This window comes from Mya arenaria, chromosome 3, assembly GCF_026914265.1.
Source record: "Mya arenaria isolate MELC-2E11 chromosome 3, ASM2691426v1".
In the NCBI taxonomy this organism is placed as follows: Eukaryota; Metazoa; Mollusca; class Bivalvia; order Myida; family Myidae; genus Mya; species Mya arenaria.
In genome coordinates, this window is record NC_069124.1 from 18234810 (window position 1) to 18258315 (window position 23506).

The 23506-nt window shown below is 33.8% G+C and overlaps 1 protein-coding gene across 1 annotated transcript in view; it reads right to left on the reverse strand.

The window, feature by feature from the left end:
• Window positions 1-906: 906 nt before the first annotated feature.
• Window positions 907-23506, reverse strand: part of LOC128225753 (uncharacterized) — a 36926-nt gene continuing 14326 nt past the window's right edge. Inside the window, exons 24-56 of the mRNA XM_052935655.1 lie at window positions 23104-23254; window positions 22747-22816; window positions 22274-22340; window positions 22029-22114; window positions 21346-21472; window positions 21065-21106; window positions 20550-20633; window positions 20335-20443; window positions 20078-20138; window positions 15175-15336; window positions 13846-13973; window positions 12506-12697; window positions 11597-11782; window positions 11057-11157; window positions 10742-10921; window positions 10372-10452; window positions 10003-10123; window positions 9252-9365; window positions 8894-8966; window positions 8291-8393; window positions 7974-8017; window positions 7696-7807; window positions 7198-7301; window positions 6725-6833; window positions 6221-6371; window positions 4898-4967; window positions 4518-4584; window positions 4274-4359; window positions 3618-3744; window positions 3392-3433; window positions 2955-3038; window positions 2732-2840; window positions 907-2403 (exon numbers count right to left, since the gene is read on the reverse strand). Of these exons, the coding sequence (XP_052791615.1) occupies window positions 2339-2403; window positions 2732-2840; window positions 2955-3038; window positions 3392-3433; window positions 3618-3744; window positions 4274-4359; window positions 4518-4584; window positions 4898-4967; window positions 6221-6371; window positions 6725-6833; window positions 7198-7301; window positions 7696-7807; window positions 7974-8017; window positions 8291-8393; window positions 8894-8966; window positions 9252-9365; window positions 10003-10123; window positions 10372-10452; window positions 10742-10921; window positions 11057-11157; window positions 11597-11782; window positions 12506-12697; window positions 13846-13973; window positions 15175-15336; window positions 20078-20138; window positions 20335-20443; window positions 20550-20633; window positions 21065-21106; window positions 21346-21472; window positions 22029-22114; window positions 22274-22340; window positions 22747-22816; window positions 23104-23254 (3408 nt within the window). The 3' untranslated portion in view covers window positions 907-2338. The remainder of the gene's footprint in view (window positions 2404-2731; window positions 2841-2954; window positions 3039-3391; window positions 3434-3617; window positions 3745-4273; window positions 4360-4517; window positions 4585-4897; window positions 4968-6220; window positions 6372-6724; window positions 6834-7197; window positions 7302-7695; window positions 7808-7973; window positions 8018-8290; window positions 8394-8893; window positions 8967-9251; window positions 9366-10002; window positions 10124-10371; window positions 10453-10741; window positions 10922-11056; window positions 11158-11596; window positions 11783-12505; window positions 12698-13845; window positions 13974-15174; window positions 15337-20077; window positions 20139-20334; window positions 20444-20549; window positions 20634-21064; window positions 21107-21345; window positions 21473-22028; window positions 22115-22273; window positions 22341-22746; window positions 22817-23103; window positions 23255-23506) is intronic.

Here is a 23506-nt window from a genome sequence, read left to right on the forward strand (position 1 = left end):
TATATAAAATGTATTGTTGCAATTAGTGTTTCAATTTTACGTTTAAAGGGGATTTCATATGGTTGATCCTTCCTCGTTTTAATGTGACGTCATTTGAAAAAAAGTGTTTCCGGTTACGGTCGGGTCGTGTTATTTACAGAATGGATCAGAAGGTTTTCTTAAATGAAATGAAGTATTTTTTACATATTTTAAGAATATAATTAACTATATCGGGTATATGAACCCAGTTGGGCCTGTCAAAGTACGCGTTGAGTCCGACTCCACACACTTTAACCAACTTCGTTCATACCCTGATTGTGGCAGCAATCCTAATTGAATGTCCGCTTTCCACTGGAGAAAGGTCAAAGGGAACGTAGATATTACAAACATTTGACGTTTCGTAAATGCCTTCGTCAAGCCATTGAACATTGCAATAGTGAAATGAATGGCAGGAATTTTGCTACCGTTATTGATTATCTAACTGATTGTCTAGACTAGACACAGAACATCATTTCAGAAAACTCATATCAACTTTGTGTATGACTTAAATAGCATAAAGTATGTGCATGTATGCATTGTAAAAATGAGGTATCTCTAGCGTCGATAAAACGATGTTTGCAGTAATAATCTATGTTAAACCAGATACTAGTACCAACCGAACAGGTTCCATCTGGGTTCTGAAATGTTGTCACCACCTTTCCCCCGGAGTTAGGTAGGCCGCGGTCCCCCCCCCCCTTATGGGTGAAGGCCTGCGCCCTTTTTGGGGGTGCTTTGAAGCTCCTATGGCTTAATCATTTCAAGAGCTTTAAGTTGCATTTCAACATACCTACACATGTTGATATTAGACAGACAAATAATAGGAATATCATTTATATTTTATTACATGAATAACACATTTAATTAGCATATTTAATAAGCACACTGTTTTGTTTTTGGTATAAAAATCATATGTTATAAGCACTATTTATTCAATATCATATCATTTTATTGACAAAACATATTGGTAAGTATATAAATATAAAACAAAAAATTAATTAAAGTGTTGTAATAAAATGGGACATGTGTGTTTATGATGAATTCTGTCTAATGACTGCCTATAATAGTTTCAAAAAATTAAACAATACATTCATAATTGCAGGATACACACTTTAAAGGCAGGATTTTATGTTTGAGCATTATATTACTACAGACAAAGTTGTTTGGTACTTCCCTTCATTAGCCCAAAACAATATATATCCTATATTCCAAACGATTTCTCTAGCAATGTGCAAATATAATACAACGTACGTATCCATTATTTGAGTAACCGACTCGAAAATTTCCATCCTCATTCTTGATATTTTAAGAGAGTTTGAATTAAACATAATTGCTAGTCCATACCATATTTATTTAATCAAACCCTTGTTTTTAATTCATTCCCTTATCCTTCCCAATATTATTTTGGAAAACATATCGTTGAAAGAAAAACGTTTCGTGGGAGTATGTCTTAAAGGATCGCTAATGTTTTTTATTCAGTTGAGTCTGATTTCTGAGTTTTACATCCAGTATTCAAAAGAGCAGAAGTATTACACATGTGCCAAATTGTGTCTCTGGCTTGAAACTATCTAAATATACTTCTCTTGTAAAGATTTATAAAAATATTTAAATCATACATGTTTTTCGCAGTCATACAACTTCACCTAAGTCTTAATTCACCCGCTGATTCCGTATGTAATTTTGGACATTATAAAATCAAAAGCTACTTCACAAAGTACCTCTAGTTTTATGTATTTTACAAGCAAGGACTAATAAGTTATATACATTTGATTCGTTATTACCCTTTCAGTTTCATCTAAGCACAATATTTGTTCAGAACTTTGAGCATTAAAACACATCTGCATCAGAACGTTTAATCATCCATCAAATAGCAAAGCCGTTATAAGATTAGATTCATTCGAAGATTTAAATAATCAATAAAATTAATAAACCGATTTTTAAGAGATCAAATATCTTTAGCTGAGTTTCTAGATCGGCGCTCTGTCTGACTATTAACAGCTGAAGATTTTTGTAGAAATGGATATTTCCAAATATTATCTCGATCCCGAGCGTCTCCGAGCTTGCATGGTTCAATAATCAATCATTAACAATATTAAGATCAAATAAATGCTGGTCAATAGTAAACTATGTGGTTCTTTCGAACATTTACAGCCCCATAAAGCACTTAAAAGTTCTCACCTAAAATGTGCAAATTTCACAAAAAGAGAAAAAGCAAACCCTCCCTTACATTTCTGTTCCTTGCTAAATCATTACAATGCAATTAGGTGGCTTTGTGTTATATTCTTGCAGCCTTAAATGTCCATGCATTTTTTTTGCAAAATTGTTAAAGTTTACAAGATAGAGTTTCTGTCTGTAAAGGAGATGGCGTATTGTCTTCTTCATCTTCTTCTGAAACAATGTGTGATTGATAGTAACATGGAAATGCTAAATAACATGATATCGTCAAATACGTCATAACCGCCAAAACATTGTTTTGCTTTTACTGTAAAGATATCTATAGACAATTCCTAATGTTAAAAGAATACTGATACGTATCCTTTGAACATTTTGTTCTAGCATAAAAATAGGCTTATATACACAACTTATAATAACAAATGAATAAAGTTAAAGACAGTTTTACTCTAGATTATCTGATATGCATTACATGTGCAAACAATATCATGAATATACAGGAGCGTCTCGATGATCATTTGACCAATGGGAAGAGTGATCTTACTTTTCGAACTGCTCGTAATTCCGCCGGTAATCCCTTGTTTCTTTTCTTCTGATTCAGATATCGAGCTTCCGGTGACTGTCATTGATGTCGAGTTCATTCCAGACATGCGCTAAAAAGCATGATATATTGGCTTTTAGTATTTTACAAAGACAATTGAGCTTTTATATTATTGTCTCGGCGGAAATACTCTGTTAACATAACACAAGAGCAAAGCTCTACTTACTCGAAATGTTACACTGGTGCTTCTACTTTTGGGTGACGTAACAGTTCCACTGCGTTTTCTTCTTTGCAATACGGCATCATGAATCTATAATAAAGTGAAATATAATTTGAACACATTTTTGTTTAAAGAAATAAAACAATGCAAACTACGGTCACAAGCCCAATAATCAAAACATCGTCACAAGGCAACACACACGTAACACAAGCAATCGTTATTTGAATATGTTTGGATAACTATTTTGGCTTGATCAGTAAAGATTTATCAAAAAATAACTGTTGAATTTAAAACCGGTTGATGGGCACCTCACACTTACTAATGTTTACTTATCTACCTAAGGTTTACACCATCTAAGCTAGTGGCCTTATAGGCGAATAATTTTCGTCAATGAATAGACAATTAAGAAATATCGTTATTTTTAATTTTGAGCATACTCATACCTGTGTATTTAAGGCGCAGTGAAAGATGAAAATAACCAGCCCCTGCAACATGTATAAATAGTTAAGTCAGTTATACTGCAATCATGAATATTCGAGTTAACTTATCTTAATGCTCAAATCAAAAGCGTTTATGATGAACATAAGTGAATATAACGACAACCATTTTAGATCACATCAATATAGTTTTTTTCACTAAGGAAATACACTTTTGTAAAACATGCTTTACCTGCAAAGAATTGCACACTGCAAATACATACTGCACCCAGGCCATGCTTTTGTTGACGTAAAATATTCCTAGCACCCATGTTATTCCAGTTAACGGCAGCAATATCAGAAGGCATCTAACTGCCATTCTGCAAACAGTATTAAAAGGACTTAAACGGGACGAGTATTGGTCTTGTGACAGCTTCATGAAAGATCATATAAGCGAGTTCACGCCTTGGATAAATATAAGAAGTAGTACTGCGTTATTAAACATTTTAAAAACACTTCGGTCAAAAGGATACATGAATCATTATGTTTTCAACTATATTTCTGAAACAGCTTTTTACAATACATATACCGAACATAATATAGCTTATTGATAAAATAGGTTGTCCAGTTAGCGCAGTGGTTAGTGCACCCGCTTCTCACCAAGGCGACGCAGGTTATATTCCTGGCCTGGGCGCATGTGAGTTTGGTTGGTGGTCACCAAGCCGGACAACTGGGTTTTCTCAGGGTTCTCCGGTTTTCCCCACATCACAAGACCACACTCTCGCGCAACATCGTGCTAACGAGAGTGACTAAGTATAACCTACCATAGCCTTCTTCACCATCGTTGTAAAATATATAATGTTTTAACTAAAAAAGTGCAGCAATGATACACCTTCAAATGCAACTTACTTAGATTTGTCTGATATTCTTTTTTGTGATATTGCATGAGATCCAAACATCGTCTTCATAACTACGACCAGGATCACGGCATTGACCTAGTAATGTAATTGTTGATTAAAACGGCAACATACATGCAACTGGTAACCATTTCAATGATACATATGTTGAAGTTACAACCAAAGCTAATTTAAAAGAAGGAATGCTTTCATTCCCAATGAAGGTAACATATGACAATATCAAATAAAACAAACACCGTTATTATTGCAAGAGCTGGTCCGACAAAAGCCCAGATAACTCCACTCTCAACTGACAACCAGCAACTGAAGAAGAGAAAAGGACAAAAATGTATGTTTGTTGTCCTGTGTGCTGCTTGGCTTTTGACTTCGATTATTGAGAGATTCTACAAGAGCGTAGTAAATTCTGGTTAATCGCGATGTCCTATCAGTTCTCATTCCAGTTACAAACACTCTTGACAACATTACCGGATTCTAGCATTCAAAAACGTGCGAGTGTGTTTATTATGTTTATAAGCTGTTATTATAATTGATCACAATTTTCCTTTATTTTCTATATAATGCATTGTTTTGATTGATGAATAGTCAACAAAGCTCAAGCTTTTATAACTCCACTTACAAATTTTCAGTTCCGTAACCATAAGTTCTACTGGCTCCTAAAGCAATTCCTACTACCATCGCTGGAAAAACTGTGAAATAAACAAAATAGCAAGATATCATTGGTAATAAATTATAATGATAAAGTATGAATAAGACATTATCATTTTACTCTAATTCTTGAAACAAAAATCATTTTAAGCATTTAAACTGACTGCTGTTGACATATTTCGCATGTTGCTTTAAAGGCCGGCCACTGTCCAAAAGTGGGTGGGAAAGGTTAAAAATTAAAACGTTTCAATAGTTCATGTTTTATTTAGTTTTGAGAAACGATCATTTATCAATAATACATTCATTCTTGGTGAAATGTTTTGGGGGAGTAAGGAGTTAAACCAAATTTTACAAAAGAATATTTTATCACATTTTGGATAAAAAAAGCATTCACATTCTTTAAGAAAAGTCTGTCGAAATTATCAGTTTGTTTTTATGTGAAAATGCCCCAGACTAACTATTCAACAATGTCTTTAGAGTTCTTGATGAAATATTATCAAATAAAAAAGTTATTCAAACAAATAATGGAAAGTAGTGGATGAAATTAATTTCCTGGTTAAAAAAAGCCTCAATACAATGTTGATGAGTAGTTCCGATAAATATGAATTACAAACATTTTGTTTCAAGACATTTCCGGGAAAACGGTAATGAATTTTTATTGGAAATCTGAAATTGTCTTTGGTTAAAATTGCTCAACTCTTTATAACAGGTTCACATGTTGCTACGAATATATGAATTATGCTTACTAAATATTGATATGTATGCGAAAAGCTACAGAAACAAGCTCAGTAGCAAAATGTTTAAACATAAACCCGGTTTTATGGAAGAACAGCACAAAACTCCACAAGCAGCACAGTGCATACATACTATATATAAAAAACTAGGTATGTTTATCAAGGATTGTTAGGTACTGCCTTGGAACGGTCAGTAAAATGTGAATTTATGGGGGTTAAAACCAGTTTAAGTGCACAAACCTCACTCTTATCTCAACAATCCAAAATAAAGATAAAACTCAAAAGGTAAATCTTATCAAAGTATGCATTAATATGCAAAGTATGAACCTCAAAACTAAATACAAATTCACTTTTTTAAACATTTTACAATTTGGTTGTTCAAACGGAGTTTGCTTTGTGGCTTGCCCTTATAATCAAAACCTCCATTTTTTGGCCGCGATTGATTTTACAGTGAGGTTATTCTTCCTGAAAAATATCGTAAACTTAAGACGAAGAACATCATCTGACAATAATTGAATACAATCATGACACATGAAACAATAGTACAGAAAAAGTCGTACCCCAAGCCGCCAGAATGATCCACTTAAACTTCGACTTTGTGGTGAAGACAAAACGAACAGACATGAATATGTCCACTCCCTCCGCAAGCATGAGGCAGAATACCACGAGGTAGATGTAGTGTAGAAGGGCAGCTATTGTAGTGCAAACTATCTAGTAAATGTAGGAAATACAAAACGGAATCATGGCTGTGTCTGTTGTGGTTGAAATTACTGGACAAAGAAATGAAATCGCAATGAAAAAACATTAAACCAATTAGTATTTATGTTAGTGCTTCTGTTCTGAGAAGATTTCCCTGGTCGAATTTTATATAATTATCAATCTCATTCGACGAATCCAAAAAGGAGCAAAAAACTGAATATTGTTCTTTATGATAATATAAATTGTCTAAGAAAAAAACATTCAGGAAAACTCAAAGTTATGATAGTTAGATCTAAATACAAAGAACGTTAAATCAAGTCTGATTATACATGCGTTGATTTAATATAATTTTATAATTTACTTGCCCTGTTTTCTGTTCTGTCTACTCCACCCAGAAACAACGCATAAGAAAAAATAAGAGCTGTCGATAAATTCATCAGAATAACAATTCTTGTTTGGTCGGTTTTCATGTGTCTGAAAAGAGAAAAGCAATGGGTTAGGACCAAAAGTCAAGTATTTTCCTCAAGTGTTTTACTGACTTATCTGGTAATGTTAATGATGTGAATGATGTTTAGTTCTATTATGATTAAATGAAAGTTACACGTTAACTTTGAACAATATAGTGCTTGAAGATGCACGCTCGATGGCGACGGCGAATATGCTCAATACCGCCATTGATCAGAACGTTTCCAATTTTAATCACAGGCAGATTACTTCTTTGGTATCGCATTATACATAAATACACATTCACATATACACGGTGATAAACCATATAACCATATTTGCACTGTATTAGCAGTATTTGTATTTTATATTTTTTCCCATTTATAGCTTATACCTATGAAAGTATATGTGTAACGCCACTGTTAGCACCAGAGCAAGAATCGAAATACTGCAGCAAACGATGGAAATGATGTCCAGTGCTTTGGTGTTCACGTTTTCCTGAAAGGCACATTACAACTAAAATTATTGAAAATAAATTGCATACTACATGTGTTTAGTGATTTAAATATATATTGGAAATGATATTGTTTAATCAAAAGCATTTATCGGATAACGTTAAAAATAAAATAAGCATTTGTATATAGAAGTGTGTATCTTAACGAAAATAAGTAATTGCTAGCCGCAACAAAATAAATGTCTTCCTTAAATACAGGAAGTGGATTTTAATTTAAAAAAAAATAATTATCAAACGTCAAGAAATCCTCTTCAAATGCATTTAATTATATAAAAGAAAAAGTGGAGGCGAGATAACTATTGACATATTGATTTGGAATATCAATAAATTAATCAAATTATGAAGAAAATCGATTTATCTTGCACATAACACCTTTACCTGAATAAATGGACTCATAAGAATTGCGAAGTTGGTAAGATGACTACAACTGCAAACTGTATGAGATTGATTTGTGTGGACAACCCTGCAGCCACTACTGTCCCAAACCGACCTACAGGAAATATTACAAATGTGTACGAGGTACCTATAGTATATGTGAAATTGGTACCAAGATAGCATATAGTTCATGGATAATAATGTCGTTTTTATAGAATTGTTTTGTCGAAACGATCGTTAAACATTATAAACTGTGTGAACATAAACTGTATGTTCCATACTCTGAGTCGTTCCAAAACGAACAGGCTGGTAAAGACAGGCTTTTCTGAAATTGATAACAAAGTGTTAGTGTATACATAAGCATTAACTGCATTGCCTATCATTACAAATCGATTTAAGTGAACATTCATTCTAACTTTGTAATTGTTTTGAAAGGAAATTAAACATTAAACAAGTAATCATCTCATCATTTATGTCACTAAGTTTAATGATTGACTATTTGAATAAATGGCTTAAATATTTATAAAAATAAGTTTAAGTCTGCGTCAAACTAAATGTTCAACTTGACATTTAACAATTAAGACATTAGGGCGATTACCTCAAAATGCGTGAACGTAAGCAGTATTTCAAACGATGGATTATATTCCCAGTTGTCCATATTAACAGAAACAATCTCGGTGTTGATGCTTCTTTGCAAAGGTCTTAATCAAAAACATATCAAAAGATCAAATAGTTACAGAAAGGGAGAATAATTATGTTTTACAATACGTTATACAAGATGCATCACACTACGTTTAACCAAAAAACATGCAAGGTAGCTTTAAAGAATACTATTATTTCAATCAAATTATTACTTTTGTAATTGCAGTGTTACTTTTGAATGAGCAACGTTTAGAACAATGCTATTCAGTAACCGTATATAAAATACAACATAATAATAATGCAATTTATCTATGTCGTGTTTCATTATGGGCTATAATTTAAGTCTGCATGATCCAATTGTGCCACACTTGATATGTTATCCGCAGGTTATATTTTTGCAGGTTTGAACATCAATGCAATTTGATTAGACACCAATACCTATTTGACAAATATTGACAAATCAATCAGCATTTTGGATTTATCCATGGTTATACAATTTGCTGTAGGTCAGAATTCAATTAGTTCATATGTTTTTAAAAATAAAACGCAATCTGTTTACCTGTGTTCGTTTGACGAAGCAGAGACGATACCTGACAAATTTCTGTAAAACACAGCCGAGTACTTCTTTGAATCTGTATTTAAGAACGGAATATAGTACATGTAATCTCAATTACGTTTCAGACGTATTTAAACAACTCGAATAAACACACAAGTGTTGCATCTAGCCCACTTAAACAAGAAAAGAGGCGTAACTTATTGACGACTGGCAACACGTCAAGTTCAATGTACTACGCTTTGACCTATCTTCAGGGTCTATAATATACGGTTTTCATAATTCTATAACTATATTGCAGTGAATCCTAAGTTTGCATGCTAAAATGAAAATAACATGATTACAAAACGAAAAAGGAAAATACCTTTCAAAGATGTGTCTGGAAGATGTAGTGCGCTTAAAATCCCTATACTAGTTCCATTTCCAGGAAACGATATGCCATCATTTGTTGTGTTGTGTATTCCTGCTACATGCACAACTACAAAGCAGAAACGATTCCTGAATTAGTATAAAGGCTCTAAAGGCGTATTAATAAAACAAAAGAATATATAGAATATATACAGGCAAGCTCAGTATCCCAATACAATTAAACGAATACTCTGTTTAGAAGCACATCGCCTAACAGACAATAGAAAATAAAGACAAATAAACACAACAAAGACAGACACATACATTAACATAGCTTTATTATATGCTTTAGTTTATGCTCTGTTATATCATTCCCGGTGCTTGACAGAGAAAGTAGAATACAAATGTAATTCCATTGTTTCAAACATAAAAATTGACAATCTTCACTGCTTTGCAATTCTTGACCTTTCTCCTATCCAAAATATTTATTAAAAAATATTGCAAAATATACGTCACTTGTAAAATATAAAATTTAGTGCTCTCTTGGTAAAATATACAACGATATTTCAACGAAACTAAATACTTATCATATATGTGTATAAACATATCAACAAAATAACTGCAATAAGTTACATGTATGAAAGACTTTTTTTCCTTTTTGTATGTGTTTCCGTTCATTGATTTGATCATTGCATGTATAAAAGATGTTTTCTATCTTATTGTATGTGTTTCCGTTTATTGATTTGGTATTTGATTGACGCATTTACCTAGATTTGAAGCAGCAAATGTCTTCGATGTGTTACCAAGGTCCCCTATACCCTCAGAAATTAAGGCGACATATTTGTCAACGACATTCAAAACCCTCATTGCTCCTTGACGTTCCAGTGGCTGGAACATTCGAACAAAATTAGAGTGAATTTAGTTTCTCAATTTTGGTGTAATAAGCAAAAACATTTCATTCTCAATTTGAATGTTTTATATTCAATCACTCCACTGTGTGTTTATGAACGTCAAAAGATACGTACATAGCTGTGGAAGTACAAACTATAATTAAATTCGAACTAGACAAACCAAACTCATATAGAATCGCACAACAGATCATGATGACAAAATAAGAGACAGCACATTATACTTACCTGTTCTGTATCATTCCCCATTGCTTGCCAGGATTTTGCATTTTGTTGATCTAGCAAGTTGCTTGTAACGGAAAGGAACGACTGCAAATAATAAAGATTATTAAATGGTAATTATGAAACATTTTAGAACAAATGCCTTTTGCCGATCATACTCTGACTGAAGGTGGTGTTTAATACTATCTGTAAAAGTTTTATACGTATAAAACTTACGGCAATACTAAAATTGACCAATTTCGTGTACGATTTATTTTCTTTCACCAAGTCACGCATTGATAATCCATTAAATTATAACAAATTCATTGATCTATAAACTTCCCGTAGGCATGAACTTTCTATTTCATCTTTTATAAGATAAACATTAATACTCCACCTCTGTCTGCTCTGTTGTAACTGACATGTTTTCCCCAATATTCGCAATGGTATCTAAAATGTTGGTCACTTGATTCAGCTCACCACCGAAAGCCGGGCGTCCACTTGAATGCGTGACTGAGGTTAGACTTGACAACTTTTGAAGATTGATTTGAATGTCTTTTTCTGTTGGATGCTGCAGCTGAAAATATTTCGTAGCATTACAAAAGTGAAATGACTCTTGAGTCTCAGCACGGGTTAACAAGCTGAATGTTACAGATTTGTGTAATAAGTGCTGTTTTGGACAAAGATAAGTACAAAATAATTATCAAAATACCGCTTGCGATATTTCTGCTATCGACTTTTGAATGCAGTTGTACATTGGGTACAGCCATGATCCATCCATTAAACAATGCCGGGTTATTTCTCCTACATATCCTGAAAAGAGTTCAATTATCAACAACTTTTGAATTACTATCACTATCTGTAACAGTTATTTAATGACCATGGTCACTTTGGTTGGAGAACGATTGGAGGAGAATAATGGGTTATTGTTATTTTTATTTATTATTATTATTTATTTTTATTATTATTTTTATTTATTATTATTGTTATTATTATTAGTATTATTCGCTTGCCGTCAGGACAAGCCATACTTATGATTTGCCCAGCCCTTGTTATGTTCCAAATGTGTCCGTATAAGTCAATATCCTCTGGGCAAAACTTCTTGCTCGTCTCTTTAAAATCAAATGTTAACTATAAACGGAGTCTCGATGGGTTTTCAAAGTTTTCTTAAAGAAATTAACAAAACCATTTAATTCTCATATTTTGATATCATCTTTGACGGTACTATGTCACAGTTATTTGACTTGTTTACCTTTCTCACAAACGGGCGGGTTTCCACTCCATGTTCCGTCAACTAAACACGTGATGAAGTTTCGACCAATGATCGATGTTGAATTTTGGCAACCGAAACTTATGATGGAGCCGACCAGATATTGTGAATTAAAATGGTTATGATTCAAAACATTCACATTCGGTTGTAGCTTCACACGTGGACATTCTGTGAAAGACAGAAATGTGAAAATGTTTTTGTAAATTTTCATATCAAACAATTAAAGGTATTATAATATGTATTGGACTGTACTTAGATCGTATTGCCGCAATTTATAAACTAAAATTACATAATCAATACGATAACAGTATGGATGTTCAAAAGAGTCTTTACCAATCGCAACACATGTTGGAGGGAAACGTTTACTCCATGTTCCATTTGCAGTACATGTAACAGTTTCGGTGAAGACATCCCTTGTGTGTTCAATATAAAATCCTAAGGCGCACCTCAAGACAGCTTCAGACCCATAGATGGTAGAATTGGAATAGGTGACAGAAGATGAGGTTGTATTTGACTCCACCCAGTCTTCACAGTCTATCGTATTAATTACAGATTATTATTAGATATGAATTAATAAACAGTCAAAATAAACATTAATGCACGAATCTCCGAGAGTCACTGGAAACAAATTGAATAATAATAATAATAATAATAATAATAATAATAATAATAATAATAATAATAATAAAAATAATAATAATAATAATAATAATAATAATAATAATAATAATAATAATAATAATAATAAATAAATAAATAATAATAATAATAATAATAATATAAAACTAACGTATTTCAAATCAAAGCATTATCATCATACGTATAGTTCATAGCTTGAAACATAATTTGACGGGGTTAACTTCGAGGAAATAAGCTGAGTACATAACATACCCACTGGCACACACGTGTAGTTTTCTAAACTCCATTTCCCAGTTTCTATACACTTAAGAGTGATTTCGCTGTCGTTAAAGCCATATACATGATACCCATCACTGCAACTCATGCGAGCACTAGATCCATACGTTGATTTTTTGTCTTTTAACAAAATTTGTCCATTACTTGGGAGATGAGGCGTTCCACAGTCTGTTTGGAAATCCAGGATGTAATATGATATTGCCATTATGCAAAATGTATGCTAATTGAAGGATTTTAATAAAACCTCTTTTTTTAGATACTGAGTTTTATCTGCAAAACTAATCATAGTTTTTTTTATATAAAAATTTAACTTCATTAATAGAAACGGGAAAACGTGTTTGATTTTTTTTTCTATCGTACCAAGTTAAACTTATCAAATGTATTCCCGTGATTTTTAGCTTTGATAGTGACACTTTTACTGGTATTTCAAAGACGTTAACTCTTACATGTATCATTAGACTATATCTTTGATTCGAAGTAAACCTACCTTGCGTTCAGGTAAGACTAACAGTCGCGCGTGACATCTAACGTATGTGTATGTTTGTTCCCCACTCTTTGTGTTTGCGTTACAATATCAGGGACACATAATAAATCAGTATGTTAAGTTGAGCGACTGTGAGCCTTTATTGAACGCAGTGCTGTATATTGTATGCTATGTTTCTCTTCTGCTTTTATATAATCATAAAAGTAGCATACTGTACCTTTTGGTTGACACGATACGTTTGTATTAGACCATGTTGAGTTTTCCAAACAAATTGAAATATTGTCCCCACTGAAATCAAATCCTTTGATGCAATTAAATGTCGCGTTAGATTCGATCAGGTTGGATGAAATTGTATAGCCATTCGTTAAATCTAATTCACTACAACCTGAAATTTATATATTCAACAGATGTATCAAAATATAGCTACCGCAAAAAAAACACGTACACGCAATAGCCATCAAACAGTATAGCATTAAAACTATATGGAGACTCCAATTTGTTTGAAATTTACTAAGGGACTTAACCATGAACTCATGTATAATTTATGTCTCAATGATTTAAAACTGGTCTCGTTCCGTCTAATTTTACAAGTGACTGCGCCAAAAAGGTTTAAGTAGGCATATTGCTGTTGGCATTTTAAACACAACGGAGAGAGGGACCCATCGACAAGGGTGTAACAACCGGCCGTCGCATATCTTTAAGACATTGTCGCCGAAAGGTTTATTCCAAACGTATCTTCAATAGATTTGTTTTTCTTTAAGGCATTGAAAGGTTTAGATATTTGTAAGGTTTAAATAACAAAACAACAACAAATAAGCTTATTGGCACTTACCGTGCATGACAACCCAGTACCTAGCATTGAACCCAGCCATAACAATCGAATAGTCCGTTGTAAAATTCAAGCTCATCGCGCTTGATGTTGAACATATTCTCACATGTAATCCGTCGGTACCACTATAGCTGTAAAGTGATAAATATTTTTTTTTAATTAGACCAACTAAAATAAAGCGATTGTTAAACCATGAAACAGATTCTGCTGCGCCAATAATTTCAGTCTGTGTAGGTTTATTTCATTGACATTGCTAGGCTTGTAACACTTAAAGTTATTAATTGAACAGCCGGTTTGCTTTTGACGTCTCCTTTATTTTAAATACATAACTGTTTGGACAAGGGCGTGATTGATTTCTTGTTCACCGGTATCATATATTGATTACAATCTTAATAATCCGGATCGTTGGTACCTATTACATATACGAAATCATAAACAGCACTTTCATTTCTGGTACACGCAATATGATAACATATTGATATTTAAAAACGAGTTATTTATCACTGATCTTTCTTGGAATTTTATACGTATATGTTCTTAAGATCAAGCTTTGCAGTTTATTCACTGACATGTGTATTGGTATAATGCATGCCCATACTTTCCTATTGATCTAGAAGCAAGAGAAGGTCCATCAAATACCCGCACATAATCGTAGCGTCTTTCAAGTTGAAAATCATCAAACTGTATGCATACTGTTGAACGCTGTGGTCCGTTAATGTAGTAAGTGCAAAAATAATTATTGGTGTAGTTCCTTGGATAGTTCGTAGAGGAAAAGTGCCCAGACATTCCATGCAGCCTTACGCTGTGAGTGGCGGGTGTTACTGTCAAGCAAAGAAATACGTTTATGTATAAACGTCAAGGAACACTTTGTAATAAAAAGCGTCCATGCCTCCCTATCAATAATTTATTTACTACTCTAGTTAGTTACATTTGGACTATAAGCTACTTTGTTCTGTCAAACGATGTTCTATTTGAACAGAGCAATCATACCTGCATACGAACTCACTGTTACGTCGTTATTTTTAGTTTAATATTGTAACATTAGTGGATTCATGTGTTTGTCATTGATGAAGGAAAATGGCGGAAACATTGGAATGTTTCCTTTTTTATGTCATTCTTCAATGTAGCGGCATCCTACAAGAATCGCAAAACTGGGACATGTTGGTAGACCTGGGGAAAAAGTTGAAGTTTCCAGAGGAAGTGGCCCAAACCACTCTTCAGCCAGTCATAGTACTTTGGTCCAGGTCTCAAAAGCTGGCTGTACGGGTGGAGCTAACAGTACCCTGGGAAGAGAGATGTGAAGAGGCATACGAACTGAAGAAGGGAAAATACCAAGACTTGGTAGACACATGTAGAGAGAGGGGTTGGAAGACGTGGCTCTTCCCAGTGGAAGTTGGATACAGAGGCTTTCCATCACAGTCAGTGTGAAAATGCTGGGAGCTGTGGGCATCAAGGGACGAGTCAGGAAGACCGCCGTCCAAGCTCTTGGGAGAGCTGCAGAGAGGGTGTCCAGTTGGCTCTGGCTACGACGCAGCGATCCGACTTGGAAGCCAACATAAACGAGGTAGTGACTGATCACCACTACCTGCCCCGCCATCTAGAGGGTGTACCGAGATAAGGGGCGAAACACCCAGTGACAGATGGGCACTCGGCTGAGGACGTCTATGTTAAGCAGTACAGCTGTATCTTCACAACAATTTACTTACTTTAATCGAGATCTTAGTCAATTTCCTGATGGGAACAGCCATCAAACAGTTTTGAAAGTGATTAAATTGTGATCACACACTTTTATAAGATCTAAAATAACATCTAAAATTGTAGTTAAGATTAAGTAATAAAAATCGCCTAATAATATTATGTTAATCTGCGATAAATAACCAAATCGACCTTCCTAAAATGCAAAAATTGAATTATATCAACATCATATTGTGTCACTATTTCACATGCTAGGCAATGGTTGAAGTCCCGCACACTTTACCTCTTGTAATTATATATACAGAAAATCCAAAGAAATAACACTTACCATTAACTACGATCTCCGTTAAAATAAAAAACACCACACACATATACATTGTTGTGTTTAAAGTTATATTCAGCATTTCCTTTGTAATCCGGTTGATATTAAGAAATGATGGATCTCGTACAAAATGCGTTTGACCACATCCTTTACCAATTGAGATAATACCCATTGCGGCACATGTAATTTCTGTAACTGAGCATTTGTTTCTTGTGCTCTTCACTACTCAACAGCATGATATATAACTTGGCATACTTTGTAGAACAGTACAAAACATTTAAGTAAGTTTTCTTATTGCATGACTACATAAGGTCATTGTACGTTGTTTGAATTATTGAATTATTGAACTTATTTCTTCATATAATCGTTTTCAAACAAAATTATTTTCTAGTGCGGCCTTGTATTAATCTTTCGTAACGAGTGCATATTTCGTTATCAATAAACCTCAAACGTTGGTTATCTCGCATTTCAATGCTTTTGAGGATCTTGTTTAACATTCTTATTAGCATCTCGGCTAATCACTAACACATACAGGTCCCTAAAATAATCCAAGTGAACATTGTATGTCAATAATTATGATAGAGTGTTGATGCATAAATTACATTAAAATGCATCATAATTCCGACTAAAATTAGCCAAATCTTCTTATGTTTGATAAGATAAACATAGCGTACTCTAAATCAGGGAACTGATGATCCAGTTTTCAAGCGATTTCTTAACATTAAATTTATGAACAGTTGTTTTTTTGTACAAAATCATTACACATTCGTATGGTGGCACAAAGATGACATGTGTATGTTTTTATTTATCTCGTGCACACGACATACTAATTCGGGTGCCCGAGTTACTATGTCGTGCGCACGAGTTTCCATGTCGTGCGCACGAGTTACTTTGTCGTACGCACGAGTTACTTTGTCGTGCGCACGTGTTACAATGGCTTGCGCACGAGCTAATTGACTCGTCCGCACGACAAAAATAGAATACGTTTTACATACATGAATGATGTTTGAAAATAGCTGGTAGCAGAAACGATTTTATTCTATTATATTTTAATGCAGGGTCAACGTATGAAGAGATTTGGTTTATTTAAGGCGATCAACATGATATACACAAATCACTCAGAAACACACTACCATTTATGCCAAAGCTTCCTGTTGAATAGTAATTATTGTAGAACGTGGTTATTCTTTTTTAATCATTACCAAGCGAAGCGTTACTGGGGGTGGTGTCTTTTATCGTCTAAGATTTATGAGATATCCATCAATTACTACAGATGATATTTCGACACTGAAGGACACATACATTGTTGGACATCGATGACGTCATTTGAAATATTTTCAACATCATTTCTGTTCACATTAGTGAACAACACCACTTCTATCGTTACGACCCCTTTCTTATCACGGCGTCATTTGGTTCGACGGAAAGTCGCAAAGTTTTGTTACTCGGTGAAGTAGCTCGTTGGCACAACCGAATTATCTCCCACACACGACATAGTATCTCATGCGCACAGTTAACATTTTGTGCGCACGAGATAAATAAAAACATACACCTATCAGCTCTGTGCAACCGTTCATTTGACCATTTAAATATTTCATTCGGTAAATGATGAGCAGTGTATTTTTGTCATATTTTTTCATGCGCTTTACAGTATTTAAGTTAGTTGTGTGCATTAACTTTTATAATGTTTGGAACACAATTGCATTAATTAATGTTTTTCGATAAATCTTTATACAACATTTAAACAGAAACAAGTAAATAACAAACTAAAACGTTCTTGGATAATCCAAGCGGCGAAACTGGCGTAAAAATGACAGTCTACAAAATTCGGCACAAAAAGGGTATCCAAAAAAAGACGACATTTAGAAGAAATAATTAACAACCCAAAATTAATCTCCACAATTAAGCATTAAAGAAACGGGAAACTTATTGCTTTTGATAAAAGGTGGTATTTTATTTCACGAATGTCATAGAAAACCATAAATCTACAGGAGAAAAACAATGTTTTATATCAACACAAATAATACCAACGAACATCCTCTATACACGTAATTACATAATATTTGATAAGGTGATATTGTCTTAAAGGACAGCTATATCAACCCGAGTTGCACAATTTCTCATGCAAATTGGCATAACTTTTAAACCAACATCTTATTGGTGATAAATGACTCAAACTCAAATGTAATGCTCTGTGTGGCAGATTTTAATTATGACAAATACCAAAGTCCCCTGTGTATAGCCAAACACCAGATTCACACCTTTACATCCTGGTTAACATTTCTTTAAGAGTTCATGCTTTTTGCTGATAATCATATATTTATAGGTATGACAAACTGTCATGCTTTATATGCATTTTAATATAGTCAATGACGATAACAATAAATAGCTTACTAGAAGCAGCCATAATATTTACCCCAGTTTAAAAGAACAGCTATCAGTCCTGTTATGTGTTATGACTCAGGCGCATATACTGCCGCATGCTCTTTATAAAATTATATTTCTTAATGGCTAATAGCCATAGCTCTGAATCCCTAGGGCGAAGCAGCATTCAACAACCTTAAGCAAAACTTAACTTGTGCTGCTTAACATTCCTATGAAATTGTGTTACTTTTGCAGATATACTTCTGGAGATACGCGAGAGAAATAATTTCGTTCTGTAAAGGTTACGACTAGGCCATAACAATGAATAGTTATCAATTATCATTATGAGATGAATCACTAAAATACATGGAATAACTTTAACGTTACATACCAGAACTGTTTACTTTTGGACTTAGAGTGCAAAGCAAACGAATTTTGTAATTTAGAAAAACCCATGACTCTTCTAGGCAAATGACAACTGATGCTTTGGCGGCTACATCTGCCTGTATATTTCACATCCCATAATGCATTGGTCGGGTTGGAAGCAAGAGGTACGGAACAAAGTTTACCCAGTATCAAACAGTCGGCGATCACTGCATAACTTCGAAAGACAGCCCAAAATCAAACTTATACAGCTAGACAGAAATATAAATAAAATAGCGTTTTATCATCAAACACCTCAAACATTCATGACAACAATGTTACATGTTTCAAGATATAGCACTGACATTGAAAACTGACAATTGAGTACAAATCGATACGGTCTCAGAAACATATCAAGAGAGATAATTGCGATGGTGACGGAAAGAAATTTGGTGGCTGGTCGCTCTGTTAAGATGTTATTGAATCAGCTCCAACAATGTTTGGACTCCTTTTACAACTCCGTGTTGTGTAAATCCAAAATAATTCTCGATGAAAGATCGTAAGAACACATTTAAATCATAGATATTCTTGAAATTATTAAAAAAAAATGTTGTATCAAACTAAAGATAGTGTTCATTCCGTCCTCTGACCCGATATTCGTTTTGAAAAATATCAATGAAACAGAAACGAAAATACTGCTTTATAACATACGGGTAATATCATTTATATAGCCAGCAACAGCTTAATAATTCATGTACAATTTATAATTTTTTAATTCTTTTTTGTTAACACATACAAGTATATTAACAAATCATTCAACTTTTGTAACACAATGCGACTATCTTTAGCAGAGTTTCTGGAAGGGTAATCCACCTAAAGCCAATGAAGACCCTCAGACAGGCGGGTCAGGACTTGACATTAGAGGGGGTGCATCTTAGGACGAGCGCTCCCTTCACCGAATAAAGTTTTCATAATTAAACTTTAAGACAAAAGTTTAAATGTTAAACATAAGGTGACACTATGTGGCTATCTTAAGTCGAGTTTCTATAAGGTTGACTAATCTGAAGCACACTTCATGTCACTCGAACCATCAGATAACTCTATCTCAGGTCGGTCCCGAGCGACTTTGTGTTATCGGCAATCTACAGTAGTTTAGGGGTATTGGTAAATGCAAGAGAACACTGTCAACGACGATCAATTTGCCTTAACTTGTGTAGACAAAAGTCAAATAAAGAGTAACACAGGCAAATAATTAACCATGCTAGAGATAAAGCTCCTGTCGATAAGTTACAGCCACTGTATAACATCTAACTGTCAACGACACAAAGAAGTGTTAGAAAAACACATTTCACAAAGAGCGAAATTACGAACACTGCCAAATTCTCTGATTTTGTAGAACCAATCCAATTGTATTCGTTGTTTTTTGACATCTTCTCCATGCATTAATTTCGTTATAAATTTCAGCCACGAATATGTTACCATATTCGTTACATTTCACTAGCCGTTGTGTCTGTAGATGACGTAGATGACGTCTTGTCATCATTCTCATTTACTGAAAAAAGGAAAACAGCATTAAAAATAATATGAATACAGTCACATTAAAAGTAAAAGACAGAATGTTTACCAATTAGCTGGTCCAAACCCGGTGAAGTTTATAGTTACCAATAAATTAGGTGAAATGCAATTTTACTCTAAGCAAGCGAGCAATGTTCTTAATGATTATTTTACCAATGGAAAAAGTGATTTACTTTTAGAACTGGTTATAATTCCTCCGCTAATCATACTTTTCTTTTCTTCTAATTCAAATATCGAGCTGTGAGTGTTTGTCATTGATGACGGGTTCTTTCTTGACTTTCGCTGAAAAGAATGGTGCATTTTTTTAAAAAAAACTTTCAATTAACAAAGTGTGTAATTTTGTCTTCATGGAAATGTTAATATAGCGTTTGAGCAATGCTGTACTTACTGGATAATCTGAACCGGTGCTTTTAACTTTGGTTGTCATAATAGATTCATTGCGCTTCCTTCTTTGTACTATGGCATCATGAATCTATATTAAAAGGAAACATAAAAGGTCGCATATAATACCTAAAGTAAAAATCAATGAAAACAACAGGCACAAGCACAATAGCCTAGACTAAAACCAAGATTCAGTTCAAAGGACATGGATAAAAAGCCAAGAAGACCATAATCTTAAACAAACTTCGCCATAGGGCAATATAAACGTATAACAAACATCAAACAATCGTTATCAGTAAATTGTGGTATAACTGTATTGGCACCATCAGTGAGGATTTGAAATAATTTGAAGATTTTAAACCGGTAAACGAACGCTCAAACTCACGCATGGAAATGTTAACTTTCCCACCTTAGGTCAGCAGCATCTATTTTATATGTTTACATTGTTAACATTGTTATTGTTTTCGTCACCGAATATGTAATTGGCCATTTTCATTATTATAAAAATAAAGATTTCCATACCTGTTTATTTAAGGCACAGTGAAAGATGAAAATAACCAGCCCCTGAAAGAATAATCATAAGTGTAGCATTCAGTTCAACTGAGAACAGGAATATTTAAATTCACCTAATAGTATTATAACTTCTCTGTATAATTCATAGCTCAGTATATGGAGTAATTAAGCAAAAACAATGACAGGCATTTACTAGTAAAGACATACCTTTTTATCTAAGCAGGAACAATATTGACACAAATGTTCTATATATGATTTTAAGGTAATATATAACCTGAAAAATGATTTACCTGCAAAGAATTGCAGACAGCAAATACATACTGCACCCACGCCATGCTTTTGTTGACGTAAAATATTCCTAACACCCATGTTATACCAGTTAACGGCAGCAATATCAGAAGGCACCTTATTGCCATCCTGGAAAGAAATCACAAAAATATTGAAAATCTCTTATAAAAATATCCATATATGAACGCATATGGGTATCTCGTAGGGTTCAATTCTTATGTGAAAAACTACAGAAACAAGCTCAATAGCAAAATTTTTAAGCATAAACCCGGGTTAATGGCACTGGATAAACGCCAAAGACATTAAACACAAAAACAAAAAATCTCAAACAAGAAACATGGAAAAGGAGCACAATGCATACGTGTTTTATATAAAAAAAAAAACTATATATGTTTTTAAAGGATTGTTAGGTACCGCCTTGGAACGGTCAGTAAAATGTAAATTTACGTGGGTTTAAACCAATTTAAGTACACAAACCTCACTTTTATATCCCAACAATCCTAAATAAAAAAAACGTAAATCTTATCAAAGTATGCATCAAAAATCTCTTTTGTCATACCTTATGTTTTACACTTATTGTCTCTAAGAGGAAATAAAATAAAGAACCTAATACAATACGTAGACCGCACGTTATTTGCCTTATAGATATATAGAGTAGCAATGATAACCTTAAAATACAACTTACTTAGATTTGTCCGATGTACTTTTTTGTGATATTGCATGAGACCCAAACATCGTCTTCATAACTACGACCAGAATCACGGCATTTACCTAGGTAATGTAACATATGATTAAAACGGCAGCATTAACTGGAATGCTTACCATTTTAAGAGTACATATGTTGATGCAACAACCAGAAAATAATTTAAACAATTAATTCTTTCGTTTGTATACGGGATAAAGATCACCTCATCATACTGAAACAAATACCGTTATTATCGCAAGAGCCGGTCCGACAAAGGCCCAGATAACTCCACCCTCTACTGACAACCAGCAACTGAAGAATAGAAAAAAGCATAGTTTTATTGTTGTTGCCCTGTGTTTCCAAGTGTTTGCATGATATTTGAATTTGTTTCCTGAGTCATTCTACAAGAGCAAAGTACGTTTCTGGAATATGGGGATGTCCTTCTAGTTTCCATTGCAGTGATGGACTTGCAGACACTTTTGGTAACATTACTGGGTAGCTGCACAGCAATCGCACCCGAGCATGTTTATAACAATTTGTATAGTATATTTAATATGCATAATTGATCTCAAACTTTGCGTATTATTTAAAGTTGTACATTGGCAACAAAAAATACAGGGACAAGCCCAGTAGTCACTTATTCAAAAATAATCCAACAACACACAAACAGCATTCTTTTGAATGTCAGTAAAATTTAAGTTAATGAAACAAATCTTACAAATGTTCAGTTCCGTAACCTTGCGTTCTACTGGCTCCCAAAGCAGTCCCTACTATCACCCCTGGAAAAACTGTGAAAATAAACAAAATGAGCAGGTTTAGAATTGCAAGATATTATTGGTTGTACATTGAAATGACAAAGAAAAGATAGGGCCATAATCTCATTATTCAAACAAATTTTTCTTGATGCTATTTATTTTAAGGATTTAATATGTTTCCATATAACACAAGAACGCTAATTTATTCCTTTTTTTGTACTGAACCTAGCCACGATGAATTATTTTGTCACGATTTTCGGAGAACATAAGACATAAAGGCAAGATCTTTTCGAAGTAAGTGAGTGAAAAAATGGTCGTACCCCAAGCCGCCAAAATGGTCCACTTAAACTTGGACTTTGTGGTAAAGACAAAGCGGACAGACAGGATTATGTCAACTCCTTCCGCGAGCATGAGGCAGAAGACTACGAGGTAGATATAGTGTAGAAGGGCAGCTATTGCCGTGCAAACTGCCTAGTAAATGTGACAAAAATACATTATTGCTTTATGGCTGTGTCTGTGTTGTTCGTGTAATTGGACGTTGAAATGAAATGGAATGTATTAAGTTCGAATAAACATTCGTGATTATGGTGTAAAAAGGTTTCCGTAGTCAAAACTAATATATTAAACACATCAGACGAATGTAAATCAGAGGCACAATTATAAAGGTAAATTTTCTGTATGTAACTTATGCAAAATAAAATCAGGATAGATTAAAGCTAGTAA